This window comes from Penicillium macrosclerotiorum (assembly GCF_028827735.1).
Source record: "Penicillium macrosclerotiorum strain IBT 26536 chromosome Unknown utg000002l_segment0_segment0, whole genome shotgun sequence".
Classification (NCBI taxonomy): Eukaryota; Fungi; Ascomycota; class Eurotiomycetes; order Eurotiales; family Aspergillaceae; genus Penicillium; species Penicillium macrosclerotiorum.
In genome coordinates this window covers 2,042,822-2,059,885 of record NW_026643082.1, presented here as the reverse complement: position 1 = coordinate 2,059,885, position 17,064 = coordinate 2,042,822, and the positions used below count along the sequence as shown (strand labels likewise).

Genomic DNA, 17,064 nt, shown 5'->3' with positions numbered 1-17,064 from the left:
AGGACACACAGAAAGGAAAAGCGCACGGAGTCCCACGCCTTAGTGATGGGAGAACACGCCCTCCTTCGCAATCGACTTGCGGCACTCTTCAAGAATGCGGACTTGTTTTGCCACGTCACCGAGCCGGCCGATGACTTCCTTGTTACCGTCGTAGAAGGTAAAGATAGCGTAGGGAATCCCGGTGTCGCGACAGAACTCAGCTACGTGCTTCTGAGCGCGGCGCAGGTTATGGCGCGGCATTCGGGGATAGAGGTGATGAATGGCCTGGAATTGCAGACCGCCGTGGAAGAAATCAAGCCACTGAGGACAATCCACGTCCATGGTGGTGCGGAGCATCTTTTGAGCGAACGACTCGCGGACACCGAGGTCGGCAGTAGACATGGCGAAATGCGAGAGAGTGATCTGGACGTGCAGCGGAGAGGAGATGATGTGGGATACCAGGAGGAAGGTCATCCGACTGCCCCAGTCTGGAATTGTCTTGTAAACTACCAGGTAGCAATACCAGTACCAAAAGAAGACCTGACCTGCGATCTCAAGGTAAATGTGCCACCAGGCAGGCCCGCGCTTCGGAGCCTGACCTTTAAGAAGGTACTCCCAACTGAGCCGGTAAAGGTTGAATCGTGCCAACATCATGATGGGGTAGTAGGAATAATGTTGGATTTTGAGCGTCATCTTGCACAAAGCATCGAATGTCATGTTTCGGTCATAGTATGTGCTTTGAAGGCTGTCGAAGAAACGATGCGAGATAGCAAAGAAAGGCATGTGTTCGATATCAGGGTCATGCTCTGGTTCATTGGTCACGACGTGATGCACATTGTGACTCCGCTTCCACCAGCCCAAGCTAAGCCCCCCGATGAAATCAGCAATGATAATCCCAATCACCGTGTCGACATGGAAATTATGTGTGATACCCATATGGCCAGCATCATGGGCAGTGAAAACAAGCTGGTGCCAGAGACAACCGATCCAGAACCCGGACATCGCCCACCACCCCAGGCGCAGAAAGAAGTAGGCCAAAAATGCGAACAAGGTATACCGACAGCATTCGATGAAATATGAGAAATAGTTGCAGTTGTATAATCCCTCTGCTGTCAAGCGCTCGTTTAGCTCGCGATATTTCTGCTTGATGCTCTCCTGGCTCTCGGTATCCAGCGACGGGTACTTGGCGGTGTCAAAGATAATCTCTTCTTTCGTTCGAGCATCCAGGAAGTACGGCTTGGACGGGTTTTCCTCATTTGGAGGGGTGGATCTCGCCGAGCTGTCGGTTTCAGGTGTGGACTTCTTCCGGCGATTCGTGGCTTCTGAATCGATCGCATCGAAGATCGGGGATGGCGGGATAGATCTCTCTGGGCTGGAGCTGTCCTGGCTGGGAAGGTCCCCCTCGCTGCTTTCGCAGGCTTCCTGAGTATACCGGCGAAACTTGCCACCCTGGATTGGAGGCAGAAAGTTGGACCAGACGCCTTCGACTCGTCCGATCTGGTATGAGAGCATGATCGTGCGGGCTTCCTTCGAGTGAAGTCTAGAATCCAGAACACATGCTCATGTCAGTCATAGGTCACAGGTCTGACTTAGTTTTCCGTTCACACATACGCATTGATTTCATCTGTCGCATCTCGGCCCACCATGTGCTTCATGGGCTTCTCACCACCCGGGTGGAACTTCATATAGGCATCCATCTTCAGAACGCGGTTCTCAAATATCGTCACATGTTTGCCCTCTGCGATCAAGCCCTCGATGTATCGTCGACTCAAAACGGTGTCCTTCCGGGAAGGTCGGGGGGCGGATTTCTCCATGGTCGGTGAAAGATGCGGGATGCGGGAATCGGTCTAGGAAACAGAGAGGGGTTTGGGGGTTGGAACCTCGAAATGAGCAGTATCAGGCTCAATAGTGCAACATGACATCGAGAGAGCAGGCTCATGCACAGGATGAAGAGACCCAGAAGAAGGACAGGTGGAGAGGAAGGCAGCAGAAATGTAGCAGGGGCGGAGGTGGAGACCGGCGGGGACTGATCGGCCGCGGTCGCCCGTGATTCCAGTGCATGAGTCCTGCCCACTCGCTTGAACTACTGCTTGACTTCATCCAACGGTGGCACGATGGCTGACCAGGTGCGAACCCGCCCTTATTCAGTGGCTGCGGTGTTTTCTAACCCTTTGTAGGTATCGCTGTCGTCGCTAGTCGAAACATGGCTCCGGTGGGACCAGGTAAACAACCCGCCATCCTTGGTTCCTGATCCATTCCTTGTGGGCTGATCTCACACCGACTTCGATTGGATTATAGGATCCCGCCACACGGGCGGAAATAGAACAGCTACGCAATGCGGATTCCATCAACATACTGGAACTGATTCTACGGAAGCGTAGGTTGATCTTCAGGATCGTGTCCGTTATCAACGTGCGGCCGTTAACAATGATTTCCAGGCATTGAGTTTGGCACCGCGGGCTTACGCGGCCGCATGGCCGCAGGATTCTCTTATATGAACTGCCTGACCGTGATTCAAGCATCGCAGGGGTTGGCAAAATATATTAGAACTAAGCGCCCAGAAATCGCCTCGAGGGGTGTCATCATTGGACACGATGCGCGCCATCATTCCCATAGATTTGCCCAGCTCGCAGCCAATGCCTTCATTTCTCAGAAAATCCCCGTGCGGTTCATCGATGAGCCTGCACCGACCCCATTTGTTTCCTTTGGAGTGCGCGAATTCAACACAGCTGCGGGTGTGGTGGTGACAGCAAGCCATGTACGTTCAATTTCTCTGCTTAAATCAGAAACAAGGACTGACATGCAGGTTGAAAGAACCCGCCGCAAGATAACGGTAATTAATTAATTCCTTGAATATGATTTTTTTTGTTGGCTAACTACAAAGGCTAATGAATTGTCCAGGCTATAAAGTGTAAGGAATCCTTAACACTCGCTTGATTCGCGTTGGCCGCTGACTGTGGGCTCAGATACTCCAGCAATGGCGCTCAAATCAATAGGCCCGAAGATGGGGAAATCGCTCAGTCAATTCTCGAAAATCTCGAACCTTGGCTTAATGCCTGGGCAGAAAGCCAACAACCCGGGGACCTTTTTGACGACAACGCCCTCGTGAAGGTCCTTCGCCCGTATCAACGCCAGGTCAAGGAATACGCGGTCAGAAAGCAATCCAGCACCTCTGAATCTGCCGAATGATAGACTGACCTTGCTTCTGGATCAGATGTCGACCGTATCACAGCCATACACTCCGAGATCATTCGTATATACTCCACTCCATGGCGTAGGTGGCCTACGACTGTCCCCTCTGCTGAACGACCTGGGAATCTACGAAGGCAAAGAATATTTCACCGTTCCTCGACAGTCATCTCCTGATCCAAACTTCTCCACGGTCAAGTTCCCGAATCCAGAGGAAGCTGGCGCACTGGATCTTGCAATCGAGACTGCAGATAAAGTAGGACAGACATTGATTTTTGCCAATGACCCAGATGCGGATCGATTTGCCGTGGCAGAGAAAGTCGAGTAAGGGTCTTCTTCTCAATCTAAAATAATGATTTATGGCTTATTTTTTTTAACAGGGGAAAATGGTTCCTGTTCACAGGAAATCACACCGGCGTCCTTCTCGCGTCTCACCTTTTCGATGCTCTCGATGTCAACGCTGATACGTCTAAAATAACCGTCTTGACAACAACCGTGTCGAGTGGCATGCTCGAGAAGATGGCCACCGCTAAAGGTATTCAATTCGAAGAGACACTGACCGGGTTTAAGTGGATGGGCAATATCGCCCAGGATCTTGAAAAGGCTGGACAGACCGTGCCTTTTGCGTACGAGGAAGCATTGGGATATATGTTTCCCGCCATCAGCTATGATAAGGATGGTATAACCGCTCTTGCGGTGTTCAGCATGGCAGCAGCGAAATGGAGGAGCCAGGGATTGACGGTGTTTGACAAACTGCAAAGCCTTTTTGTCGAATATGGGCACCATGAGACCCTCAATAATTATTTTCGGTCTCCAAATCCCCAACTGACGCTCGAGCTGTTCCGTGGAATCAGAAGTGGACCATTTCTCGCTGAAATGCAACTCGGTGCTTTTAAAATTCTTCGATGGAGAGACTTGACCGAAGGATATGACTCTGAAACCCCGGATCATATGCCTGACCTCCCCAAGGATCCTACCAGCCAAATGCTTACGCTGTGGTTAGAGGGCGGGGTGCGATTCACTTTCCGAGGCTCGGGCACAGAACCAAAAGTCAAATGTAAGTGGCATCTGTTAACGAGATCCCTGTGAGACAAAACCTCAAACAATCACTCATCTCTTCTACAGTCTACATCGAATGCTGTGGAAAATCTCAGAATGATGCCGTCAAGGCAGTTTGTCATGTTTTTCTAGCCATTATGACGGAGTGGGTTCAGCGGTATACCCCTTCGATGACTCACAACAATGAACTCTCTACATCTTCAGGCAGTATCTTTAGGGTGGAAAAATGATAATGGGGGTAGAATTTGATATACATCGGGTTATGCAAGATCTCTCCTGTCCGACAACGGCATTTCCGGGTGGTTGTACCTCCTGATCTGTGATTAAATGACTCGAACTCACCTCAAGAGTGGAGAGAAACCTTTAACCCCGCACTAGCTAGCTATTAGACTATCTTGAATCGGGTTTACAAATGTATCACAGGGGGTAAACCCACTCCGATAGTCTCTTCCGTTTCGGGACATCTAGACTATCACGGCCAAAATGGTCCTTATGCGCCTGGAATCCTACTCCAAGTAGTGGGAGATTCCCGTGTCATAGATCAAGGATCCATGACCCAACGCCACTCATAAGGATTAGTCTCAAAAAGCAAAAGGAAGCCGGACTAGGCAAGGGCTGAAAAAAAGCAAATTGAGCGCCGCGATTGTAGATCGTGAGGCGAAAACCACTAGTGTTTGCGTCGCTTGAGCGTGACTGAGCTCAGATTGGGAAGCTTACGAGGATTTCGGAATAAGCTCTGTGAGGAGCACTGAAATCCGGAACATCATCTTCCTTCAAGACGCTCCCCCAATCATTTCCGGTCGGCATGACTTTTTCTTCCTTTGGATTTTCGGATCCGGCAGGCTATCCACAGGACGCTGTTTCTCCTTCAGCTGATAGACATATGTATTATTCCCCATTAGTCGACTACTAGATGACTAGTTAGTGATTAGTGGGTATATGCAGCTAGTCAACGTAAGATTTCAGAGTTTACGTCCATTGATAAGCGTTACAATGTCGCCCAACTATAAGACCACTAGCAGGCGATCGTTCCTACCACGAACCGGGCTACCTCAGCTGCAGAGCTGCCGTTAACGTGCTAAATTATGGATCACAGGAATCTTTCCATATTCCGAGCAGATCAAGCAAATACAAGGTGCTTTTGGCACAGCGCCCTCGGCCGAAATCTAACCCCCGCCCCTCCCCCCCCAAAGCCTTATCCTTGATATCTATGTCGGTCGGGTAGAGTTGACGCACGTCATCCTCTCTCTCTCTCTATACTTGCTAGCTGCCCGCCATCCCCAAGCCACTTGACGCTTCGGGATTTGCTTTCGGTCATGACTCGGCGCTGATTCTGCCGTCTTGTCAATCACTAATGGATGCGCCTGTGCTCCTTGAGTGGGGACAAGGAATCGGCGATCCGGCCCGGCAATGCACGGATGGGCATATTAAGTGCATAGATCATAACGGCGAACGACGGGGGCCGCCAAGAAGGACGCCTGGCACACAGGAACAGCGATCCAAAGGCTAGACTATCCCTGGGCTTTAATTGGGTACTATCAATATGGAACTACCGGGATTGGTTCTCGAGGTTTCAGCCAACAAAAGAAAAGAAAAAAAAAGACCAAAAAAGAGAAAAATAATAATAATAATCATAGCGAGATCTTCTTGGACTCTTTTCATTCAGATAATTATTCTCATTATTCAAATTCTTTGCTTTTAGTTGGAGAATGGGTGTTTTCAGTTTAAGTTTGCAAGTTCTACTTTCCGGGCGAGTACAACATTCAACCCAATGGCGTGCCAATTCCTAATGACCTGAAGTATACGCCACAGCGATACTGTACACAATGCGCAATAGATATTCTGGGGTAGCACAGCCGATCGTCCATCATCCAGGAGGATCCAAATTGGTGACTCACAATCGGATGCCCATCCTCTTCTCACGCAACCATCGCGTCCATCGATTTTATCGAACTGGAAGATAACACATTGAGGCACATCGTCAGCTGGGCTCAGCTGGGCATCGCCAAGCCACGTGTCAGCGAGCTAAATTAGATCCTCGACATCAATCTCGCGGATCCCCCCGCGACTTCGGCGAATAGGTTGTCCGCGATCAAAAGAGAGAGACAGCAATCCTGATTCGCGCAGACTCGAACGGCCGCGGGAGAGGTCGGAATACGGCCCCGAGGCTCGTGAGATTCACCGATGGGAGTTGGGATTTGACAAATTGGTACTATCCAGGAACCATTCAGGCATTGCGAGTACACCGTACTTTTTGGTCTGGGCTCCAGGCACCGCGCCCCACTCCCGTCAGCCACTGGACTCTGTCCTCTATCCTCCGTACTCCGTTTGTCTCTTCGGTGTCCAGAAAGCGGGCGGGAATGCTGGATTAGACTTTCCACGGTCAAAGTTTGACGGGGATCCAGCACGCTGGGCAAGACGGGAGGCACGGCGAGAGGGAGAGCGCAAAGAAAATCGTGTGGCCCGCGAAAAACAGACTATTCAATCCAATCTCAAAACAGAGTTGCGAGTAGGGATCGGCTCTGCACGTGTGTGGAAAGGGAGAGGCGGACACCAGCGATCGGGACGGGGGTGGAGCTCTGCAGATGCTAGTCTCCATGGTGTCCACGCCGGTGGCAGGGTCGTGGGGTGCGCGAAAAGCATATCGGGGGAAAGTTCCTGGATCCCGAATTCCGGATCCTGAATCCTGGTGCAGCTGAATGTGATCGGTCCAAAAGACCAGTCAGGCTCGTGAACATGAACAAGGGCCCGGCTAGTCCCGCAGATCCCATCGCCTTGCATTTCCACTCTGCTGCCGGATTCGGACGATCCACGAATTCCAAGTCGATAAAGATCCATACCGCGCCTTCATCCCCCGTCTCAGATGCCTATCTTTGCTCAATTCTCTTCTCCCACTCGCTGGACGCCTCAGGAAAACTTCCAACTTTCATTTGGGAACAAACCCAGGAAACCCCCTCCCCCGCCTCCTTCCCCTACACTTGAAACAGAGCAATTCTGAACTTGCCGGCCCTATCATGGGGACTGCCAAACACTCGCCTCATACGAGTGCAACATTGCAGCTCTGGAGACGCCTGCGTGACCTGAGGGACAAGAAACAATCAATCGTCCTCGATGGCAACAATCTAGACATTGCTTCCATTGTCGCCGTGGCCCGACATGAGGTCACCCCGACCATCAGTATGGATGAACAGCTCTCGAAGCAGCTGGATCTCAGCGTCCAGACGCTGATTGATCATCTCTCACGGGGACATGTCATCTACGGTGTCAATACGGGGTTTGGCGGTAGTGCCGATACCAGAACCAATGATCACATTGATCTACAGACCCATCTCCTGCAATTTATCCAGAGCGGCATCATCACCGCCGCCGATAAGGATCCGGCGGCGAATTGGGAGAGAAAGCCGAGCCATGTCATGCCGCCAGCCTGGGTCCGAGGGACCATCGTTGCCCGAGCCAACCAGAATCTCAGAGGCCACAGTGCCATTCGCAAATCCGTGCTCAAGAGTTTGGTTGACCTACTGAACCACGACCTAGTTCCCCTGATCCCTCTGCGGGGAACGATATCTGCGTCAGGAGACCTGATGCCGATGTCTTATATTGCGGGTGCAATTACCGGCAATCCAGATGTCTTTGTACAGGTTGGCAAGGGCCCAAAAACCAGGGTCATGCCGTCTTCGGAGGCGCTGAAGATCAGCGGACTTTCGCCATCGGGTCTTGGCCCCAAAGAGGCACTTGGTCTCATCAATGGCACTGCTCCGTCTGTCGCGGTGGCTAGTCTGGTCCTCTACGATACACAGCAGCTAGCGCTGTTGTCCCAAATGTTGACGGCTTTTGCTGCTGAAGCCCTGGGCGGCAATGTGGAATGGGCTCTTCCATTTATTCACGCCACCCGACCGCACCCTGGGCAAATAGAAGTTGCAAGCAACATCAGAGGCTTCCTGAAAGGCTCCAAGTTGGTTGTTGGGTTGGACTCGAGGAAGAAAAATGGCGACGGCCTCTGGCAGGATCGATACTCGACCAGAACAGCCCCTCAATGGGTTGGACCATATCTAGAGGACCTTCTACTCGCCCAACGGCAGCTGGAAGTGGAGCTGAATTCTACATCAGATAACCCGCTCGTGGACACGGGTGATGGAGATGGTGCTTCCAGTGGAGGGGTGTACTCTGGAGGAAATTTTCAAGCAGCAGTGGTCACGTCGGCTATGGACAAGGCTCGTCTGGCTATTCAGATGATCGGGCGAATGCTCTGGTCCCAAGTCACTGAAATCATCAACCCTGCCACAAATAATGGCCTTGAGGCCAATCTCAATGCCAGTGCACATGAGAATTATACCATGAAAGGCATAGACATCAATATGTCGGCTTATATGTCTGAGCTGGCAGCCCTGGCACATCCCGTCTCTGCACACGTCATGTCAGCCGAGATGCATAACCAAGGGATCAACTCGCTAGCTCTGATCTCAGCCCGTCGAACAATGGAGGCTGTCGACATTCTTGCACATATGAGTGCCTGCCACCTTTATGTCTCATGCCAGGCAGTTGACTTGAGAGCGGCCCACGTCCGATTCCTGTCAACGCTTCATAATAAGATGAAGGACAACAGCCCATCCGGAGCCTTACACGGCCTTGGATTAACAGCTTCACAAATCGATAAACTAGTTTTATCGTTGTTCCCTGTGGTCGAAGCCACATGGTACCAATCGAACTCAAATACTTGGAAAGACCGCGTCTCTGCCGTGGTTGAGGCCATCGTGTCACCGGTCACCAACTTCATAGTCAAGATTCAGCATGACTGCTCGGTCGCAAAGATAGTCGCCTTCAAAGATAGCTTTGCAGATATCGTTTCAAAGACTGCAGAATCAATGTTCTACCCCAGTGCAACTATCTCACCGACAGAGGTGAGTCTACAGCTAGGCGAGGGAACCGCCTTGCTGTATACATGGTTGCGCTCCAAGCTCAACATACCTCTGCACTGCGGTATCGAGGACGACCCTTTGTACAATGCGCAGAAGGGACTGTCTACAGAAGGCAAGAAGAGCATCGGAAGCTGGGTCAGCATCGTGTATGAGAGTCTATTAGAAGGGGGCATGATGGATATGGTTCTTGACAACCTGGACGCGACACCAAACTTAGAGGCAGCGGGATATTTGGGACTGAAGGTCAGCAACGGACTGAATGGAGTTAAGGCAGTTGGTAGGAACCACCAGCTGACAAGGGCAAAAATAGGCCAGGTCTCGTGATTTGAGCTCGACGCTTCTTTTACGGTTGTCCTATTGTCTTTCTAAACTTTCCTTTTTGAAGAACTAGAATGCATGCAAACACGCAATTTACGAATGAACTAGTTGTTATGATTACGGGAATCATACTAAAACAGTGGGCTTCCTTAAGAATTCCTTGTTGATATTGATGCTTTTGAACAAAGGGGATTCGCCGGTCTATCATAAAGGTTGATCTAGTAATAGTAGAAGGATCCAATCATCATTGATTCTTAGGATGAATTGAAGTCGGATTGTTTGGTTCGAGCTCGAACAATAAGCTTGGTTTAGGTTTAGGTATAATCAAGAGGCAAGAGCTTGCCTTTTCTTTCTTGTCTACTAATACCTTGAAGCGTCTTATAAGCTGGGATTAATAGACTCTGCGCGGCGTTTCCTCTGTTTGATAATCCTTCATTGGCCAATTCTATGTCTTTGGTACTTGAACCCATTGGATCATAACACAGCCCCATTCGCACCATGGTGCGAGCATGTTGCGTTACGTTCCTTACGCCCACAATTTACGGAGTCAGCTCCGACGCCGTCTTCTTGCCCAATGCTGAAAATATTCAGGATCAAGTTTAATCGTTCAAAGTCTCAAAATTGCTCGGCGGGCTCTTCAGAGATACCAGATAAGAACCCCGCATCTAGCCGACTGAAGAAGTGCGCATTAGCGTACTTCAGTTCAACGTTTCAGGCCTAGTGTTCATTTACTCCGGTAATTTTCTCTACCATTAATACCAAGATTTGGCACGAAGATGAAAATGCCATTACGGAGCTCCGTCGGAGTGAAATTTAGAACTGCAGCTAAGCATTTTCACGAAATTGCTTGGTTAGTCTCACCAGACTGATTGGTGAGCAAGCCTTCGCGTTATCGGTAGTCTGGAAAGTCAATGCTACCTGGGCTCACAGACTATGTCCGTGATGGCCAAGATGCCCTCGCTAGGTTCCCGCAGTATTCATTAGCTTCATCACTGCGTGAGGTCTTTACCAACTAGTTATCAACAAATGGTACTAAGGAGAAGACAGGCAAAGTATTTAAAGCATCTCAAATCCGCAATGGAGGTAAGACCTCTGTCCTTAAACAACCCTTTTGCGTGGACCTGACTCCCACCTCATCATGTTTGACTCCACAATTATCACAAAGGTCTCTCTTCTAGCTCTAGCAGTTGGGGCAGCTTCTTTCGATGATGCCCCAATAAATCACTTGGCAAGACGGAATTTGCAGCAGCGAAATGTTGATCTCAACGTCACAACTTGGAAGCCTGTTTCCTCTACGACTTCACGTACTGTCTCGAAGTCTTCACATGCGATGAGTCTTCAGAAGATCAAAACAGGTCGTGCCAATCCCCGTAGTGCGGCATATCTCTTGGGCTTGACTAGTAGAGCGACAAGTTCGGGAAGCAGCGTACTGACCTCTCTCGCTGAAGGCGAGGAATATGCCACATCAATTACTTTTGGCACCCAGACCTTTGATGTTATTGTCGATACTGGATCCAGTGATACGTGGGTGGTCAAGGAAGGGTTCGAGTGTCTTGATCTCGATACTGGTAAGAAAGTGTCAACGTCTGAATGTGAATTTGGCTCGACATACACTGTCGACAGTACATTTTCGAAGATCTCCGGTGAGGAGTTCGAAATCGAGTATGGAGATGGTGAATATCTTTATGGATACATGGGTACCGAGACTGTCAGTCTTGCCGACGTTACTGTCAAGCAGGAGGTGGCCGTTGTGACTGAGGCAGCATGGGAAGGTGATGGTACAACCTCTGGCTTAACTGGGCTGGCATACCCTGCTTTGTAAGTGTTTTTTGTCTTATCACAAGAGGGAAAACAGATCAATTAATTTATGAACTAGGACAAGTGCCTATTCCACCAAGACGGGGGACCAAGAGGAATACAACCCCATCTTCACCACCATGTACGAGGATGGCCTGATCGATTCATATTTCAGCCTCGCTATTCTCCGTGATGTTTCCGGCGATGCAGGCTATCTTACCCTGGGCGGCTTGCCTCCAATCGATTTCAACGAGACTTTCGCAACTACCGATATCCTGATCACATCAATTGATGGATATCCGAAGACGTATGATTTTTATACAATCAATATCGATGCGGTCACTGTGGCTGGCAAGAGCGTTTCCGGTTCAGGGGGCTCTGACATCCAATATATTGTTAGTTAACGGCTCCTTCCAGTACAAATGGGAACTATACTAACAAATCACCTTAGGTCGACTCTGGAACCACTTTGAACTATTACCCTACTAGTATTGCCAACGCCGTGAACGATGCCTTTGATCCCGCCGCCACATACAGCTCTGATGAAGGCGCCTACATTGTAGACTGCGACGCAACTCCCCCGACTCACGGTATTACCATTAGCGGCACTACATTCACAATCAATCCGCTTGACATGATCTTGTATATTGGTACCGATGACGATGGAAATGCTGTTTGCATCTCAGGTATTTCCGACGGAGGAGATGATAGTTCTGAGGATTTGTACATTCTGGGCGATACGTTCCAGAAAAATGTGGTGACGGTATTTGACGTTGGTGCTGTCGAGATGAAGTTTGCTCCCAATGAGGACTATACTTCTAATGACACGTATTAGTACCGAATACGATTTAGCTTTGAGTCCCCTTTCTTATTAAATATCTTCTTATTTTAGTATGAAAGTTGATACACCCTCAATACCGCTTTTTCACGTCGCTTTCTGTATAAAAAGTTACCAATTTGACGAATACTGGGCCGGCTGAGCACAAATTGGAAATTTAATTCCAAATATCCGAAGGAACTCTTCTTTTAGGTCGTTTGTTATTGTCATAAAGGAACTCAATGAAGAGCATCGAGAAAATTGATGGTTCCAGAGCTTGGCATTCCAGTTAACAGTCGAGGTGGCAGATGCATACTGGTAGAAAATTTGAAAGAAAACGTATTTTTGAAAAGGCTCTCTCTGGATAAGTCATAACTCTCCACATCTAAGAATGAGCCTGAGCTTCCAATCATGACTATATACTGAGCTCAGATCTTCTCGCACTGGCCGATGTATTACGTGCCTTGTCTGGTCCATTGCCTTGCACGAGCGCATCTTCTTCGGCTAAAGAATTGGTAGTTGTAACCCGTCCGATGAGACCTCGACCCCTGTCCCTTTTTTCTAGATAGGCGATCAATAATATGAAAGGGAGCGTCAATGCTCCGGTCACTAGGCTTGCAATATATCCTTTATGGAAATCCGGGGCGGCGGTGGCAGGGTAGAAAATTAGCGGCCACCAAGTCACAAAGGCGAAATCAAACGAGTTCATGAATCCAGTTGTTATAGCACGAAGCTGAAAATCATGGCTTGTCACATCTGCCATCCATGAGTACCAAACTGCCTGTGGCGCAAAGGTGGTACCGAGTAAATAAAATGCTATGAAGTAGCCCGCGTCGGTGGACGGGCTCGACACAAGAATGGCTGACCCAATGACAAATGTCAGGCCAATAGCAATAGAAACCTCCCAGCGGGACTTCAGCTTGTCGGAGATGACAGCATATAAGATAGTGCCAAAAATGGCGCTCGCATAGATTCCGGTAGGGTAGTTGTTTTGCTGGATTTTTGTATAGCCTCGGGATGCCATCCAGTAAGCCATGACGTTGTTCTGCAGCATTTGCACGCAAAGTGAATACACTACACAATGATCAGTTAAACAAATGACTCTGGCCCATTCCAATGTCGTCGACACTCACACATGAAAATAAATGGCAGAAGCCAGAATTGCCAGCTCAGCAAAACACGCCGAAACACCGTTGTATCCCATGTTTGCTTACGGAGAGAGCCCAGTCGATTCACTGCGTGCTCCTTCTGCTCATTGTTCAAGAACCAAGCAGCCCGATGTACTGGAAGATCAGGAATGAAGACCCAGCCTGCAAAGCGCTTCCGGTTAGGTATTCTTGTGATATTTCCAAAAAGGTACGGATCGAGAAACTTACCGAACAGCGCAACAGGCACCGTCATTACTGAAACAATGATGAATATCCACTTCCAGGCAGGAAGACCTCCATTCCCAGCCAGGGATTTAAGCAACCCTGCTTGGATCCAGCCTCCCGACATTGTCCCAAGTTGCCCGAACACGCAGAAGACGGCCGCCCGAATGCCAAGCTCCGATCTCCTATACCAAGAACCGAGAATAAAGTGGGCACCCACACTGTTTATTTCGTCAGACTATATTCTTTGACACATGTTTCTCTGAATATTGGAGAAGGGAGTCCTACTATGCGATGGCTGAAAACCCGCCTTCGATTGCGTTTAAGAGAATCACTTGCCAGGCATGGGTCATCTTATAAGTGATCAAGGTCAGGACACTCCAGGTCACATTCGCTGTAACGAAAACATATTTCGGCCGCACGACGGTCAAGAGGCTGGTTCCTGGCATCTGGCAAACGGCATAAACGACCAGATACGCAGTGTTCATATAGTTGTATTCCTTCCCTTGGAAGTTGAGCGCCTCCTTCATGCCGCTGATATAGGCGGAGGAATAGCTGGCGCGGGTGACACCAAATAGAAACCAGATCAACGAGAAGTACGGGAGCAGCGTCACGTCCAGTTTTGCCAGCAAGGCACGGTCCTGGGAATCGGATCCCCAGATCCAGGCTGCGAGTTTTGTCCGTATTGAAGCCATGTTGACACGCTCTCGTTGTTCTCAGGCGCCGATGATGGAGGGGATAATTTTGAATCGCATCAAGAAACCATAACCTCCTGGACCACTTGAGATAATCAAGAGTTTATGAGGAGGTTGATTTGCCGAGGTGGGAGAATTTGAAAATGTGGAAATGTGAAAATAGGAAGAGGTCAAAATGGAAGCGGGGCAAAATGCTAGACGGTGCGAATTAAATGCGGAATAGCATTTAGTATGGCGAGAGATGCTTCATGAATGATGAGACCCTCAGAATGCCCGGCAGTCAGTCGAAATGGTGTGATAGTGAGAGGAAATTATCGCAACGCGGATGTCACACATCGCATGCGGGGTCCGGTTGTCTGTCCGATAACAACCCAGGCTCTAGTTGGCTATGAGTCTGGTCGAGTCCGTTTCACGAGAGCCCCGAACTGCCGAAAAACAAGAGAAAAATATCGGATAATAAATGACGAGCTGTTTTTGATTGATACTATGAAACTATAGTCCTACGTTTTGCATCTCCAGTTAATTAGGTGGAAAGTACGGCCTAGGGGCGTGGTTCGTGACCAATTCGCGGCGCCGAAACACCTCGGTCGAAGCGAGGCTGGGGATTCATGAGAGCCTTTCTACAAGCAGCCGTGCTTTTCACCTCAAGGTCGACTCCAGCGTTTTTCTGTTAAGTCACTGTATTTTTTTACCGTTGATGATTGACTTTTCCCCCTTATATTGGCTTGATTTCTGGACGCCGCGATCACTTCAATCAAGACCTCTACTAAATGACAAGTGCACAAAAGCCTGAGAATGCTCGTTTCAAGAGAAGAGCTTAAAGGCAATGGTTGAATCGTGAGAAATTAAATGTCCGAGAGACTGCTTCTCAAGTCGGTGGATCTGTGTCGAAGAGCAAAACGGATCCTACTCACTTGAAGACATCTGGATAATACGTAGTACTAACAGAATTGAAACAGCCAAGGAAGGTACCACTTGATAAACAAATACCTAAATAATAAACAGGAAGTTGAACCCGCTGTATAACTCATGGTTGGCACAAGTTCTCATGCGACCAGATTAAGATGATCATCTGTTGAAACAAGGGTAACCCATTAATATCCATTCAGAAAATCTCGCTCAAGCTAAAACTTCATTCTCATGGTGGCACCCGTCCCGGTATAGCTTTATTTGCGAATGGTACTACGCGACCTGTTCCAGGGTCTGCAACCTTGGCTACTCCCCACTGCGGCTGTTCAAATTGAAGAGGCACGGCAGTCGCGATGCTGTGAGCCGGCAGCATGTTTCTTCCAGAGAGACCACTTTTAGTTGTGCTAATATACATCCTGGATGGGGATCCTGGGAATTCAGGGGCCGTTGCAGTATATAGCATTTGTCGCAGCCATGGGCCACTAAGTCTTGTTTTGGGGGTGCCGTCCAACCATGTTGACTGCGCCGCTGAGATACAGCAAGGAACTGTCATCCATGAAGTTTTTAGCGGAGTCCGTCCCGGAAGTAGATTCGAGGCAAGTCCTTTCGCGCATATATTCACTTCAACTGCTAAGAGTAAATTCATGGCAGGCTCACCGATCGCTCCCCTGAACATGTCGAACCCCATAATATGATCCCAGGGAGAATCCGTGGCTCCTGTAGTTCCCATGAGGTTATCCATATCGTCCTTGTACATCATCATCATCTGAGCTCCCGTGTCGTCGGCAAACACAAGATCAACCTCGGGGTTCTCTTGTGGGGTATGAGCGTGATCCGATTTGTACCGAAGTGTTTTTGTCAACTAAACATTCGACTACTCAGAAATGCCCGCAAAGACAAACTGGCTGATTCACTCAAAGAATTGTTTCACTCACGTAAAAAAAATCTGTTCTGGGATCCGTAATATGACATAAGCTGTTTAGAGAAACGGGGCCAGGCCCGGTTGTCTTGAATGGATGCCAAAATTCCTTAATTTAAGTCCTCAAACTAATATATCTTGACGCTAAGTAGAGCTAATCCGACTTACCCCCTCGACCCAAAATCCCCCTCCTTGTCTGTGCTCTGCTGTATTCAATCTTCGGAAGTCTTCCCAGGAAAATGGCTTAGGTCCTTCAAGGGGCTTCCCATTACACCAGTAGGTGGCGTTCCCATCAAATGATAGCTTGCCCGATCGATAGGCAGATATTATAGCCTTGACGTTCACAAGCTCTTTGTAGTGATCATCTTCCTCCAAACTTTGTTTAATCATTTCCAGGGTTTGTAAACGCTTGACCGTTTCCCAATTCAGACCCGGCTCACGGTCCATAAGCTGCCTATTTTCGTTTAGTTTATATCATTGACATTGATTCTGAAACTTTTCGGGGGGCAGCTCTTACTTTCGATAGTTTTTCGCTGCTTCCAAGGCAGTCAATTTTATCTCGTTGCCTTTGGTGCAGATCCCATTCGCGATTCGCTCCTGGCATCTCCTAATTCGAGGATCGATATCCGCGAATTCGACATCAACATCAGATATCACCTGGGGTTTTTCATCCTCAGCAGGAGGCCAAATACTCTCCCTGTCGGACAAGGAACTCGCGCTTCTCTTCCTATGGAGTGGCATTACGGCGGCAACAGATGTTGATGTTTTAGTGTCCTGGAGTAGTCAATTAAGTTTGTTAATCGGTTCACATAAGAAGGCAAACCAAAAGCTCAGGGTAGTTTGGTCTCTCACAACTTCTTATGAAAAGACACCTCCGTCAGTTACAGTATCACAGTTATTCAGGGAGTTCATTTTCTCGAATCTTTACCCTTGCGAGATAAAGAAATAGAATACAAAGCAGAAAGGGGTCATGAAAACCACCCCTCACAAGATAGAGTGCCACAGAAAGTCTAAATATGAAGCACTCTACGAGAAAGAGGCAAGAAAGAGGAAAATATGAGCAACAGGTAGCGTGATTGGAGAACCATGTCTCCGA

General features: G+C 48.9%; 6 protein-coding genes across 6 annotated transcripts; 3 read left to right on the top strand and 3 right to left on the bottom strand.

The window, feature by feature from the left end:
* Positions 1–39: 39 nt before the first annotated feature.
* N7462_001870 (fatty acid desaturase) lies at positions 40–1,793 on the bottom strand (the record flags this gene model as incomplete). The annotated part of the gene is made up of 2 exons (XM_057073596.1): positions 40–1,519; positions 1,591–1,793. 2 exons carry the CDS (start codon positions 1,791–1,793, stop codon positions 40–42), a joined length of 1,683 nt encoding a protein of 560 aa, XP_056937237.1.
* A 300-nt stretch (positions 1,794–2,093) lies between these two features.
* Positions 2,094–4,457, top strand: N7462_001869 (phosphoribomutase PRM15; the record flags this gene model as incomplete). Its single annotated transcript, XM_057073595.1, has 10 exons — positions 2,094–2,105; positions 2,157–2,201; positions 2,278–2,356; positions 2,418–2,737; positions 2,794–2,812; positions 2,881–2,890; positions 2,946–3,129; positions 3,194–3,492; positions 3,549–4,225; positions 4,294–4,457. 10 exons carry the CDS (start codon positions 2,094–2,096, stop codon positions 4,455–4,457), a joined length of 1,809 nt encoding a protein of 602 aa, XP_056937236.1.
* Positions 4,458–7,241: 2,784 nt separating this feature from the next.
* Positions 7,242–9,467, top strand: N7462_001868 (aromatic amino acid ammonia-lyase; the record flags this gene model as incomplete). The annotated part of the gene is made up of 1 exon (XM_057073594.1): positions 7,242–9,467. One exon carries the CDS (start codon positions 7,242–7,244, stop codon positions 9,465–9,467), a length of 2,226 nt encoding a protein of 741 aa, XP_056937235.1.
* A 1,132-nt stretch (positions 9,468–10,599) lies between these two features.
* On the top strand, positions 10,600–12,093 carry N7462_001867 (uncharacterized protein; the record flags this gene model as incomplete). Its single annotated transcript, XM_057073593.1, has 3 exons — positions 10,600–11,279; positions 11,338–11,653; positions 11,710–12,093. The coding sequence occupies 3 exons, from the start codon at positions 10,600–10,602 to the stop codon at positions 12,091–12,093; spliced, it is 1,380 nt and encodes a 459-aa protein (XP_056937234.1).
* Positions 12,094–12,490: 397 nt separating this feature from the next.
* N7462_001866 (pantothenate transporter) lies at positions 12,491–14,140 on the bottom strand (the record flags this gene model as incomplete). Its single annotated transcript, XM_057073592.1, has 3 exons — positions 12,491–13,149; positions 13,209–13,666; positions 13,734–14,140. The coding sequence occupies 3 exons, from the start codon at positions 14,138–14,140 to the stop codon at positions 12,491–12,493; spliced, it is 1,524 nt and encodes a 507-aa protein (XP_056937233.1).
* Positions 14,141–15,278: 1,138 nt separating this feature from the next.
* Positions 15,279–16,709, bottom strand: N7462_001865 (uncharacterized protein; the record flags this gene model as incomplete). The annotated part of the gene is made up of 3 exons (XM_057073591.1): positions 15,279–15,911; positions 16,137–16,422; positions 16,486–16,709. 3 exons carry the CDS (start codon positions 16,707–16,709, stop codon positions 15,279–15,281), a joined length of 1,143 nt encoding a protein of 380 aa, XP_056937232.1.
* Positions 16,710–17,064: the final 355 nt, after the last annotated feature.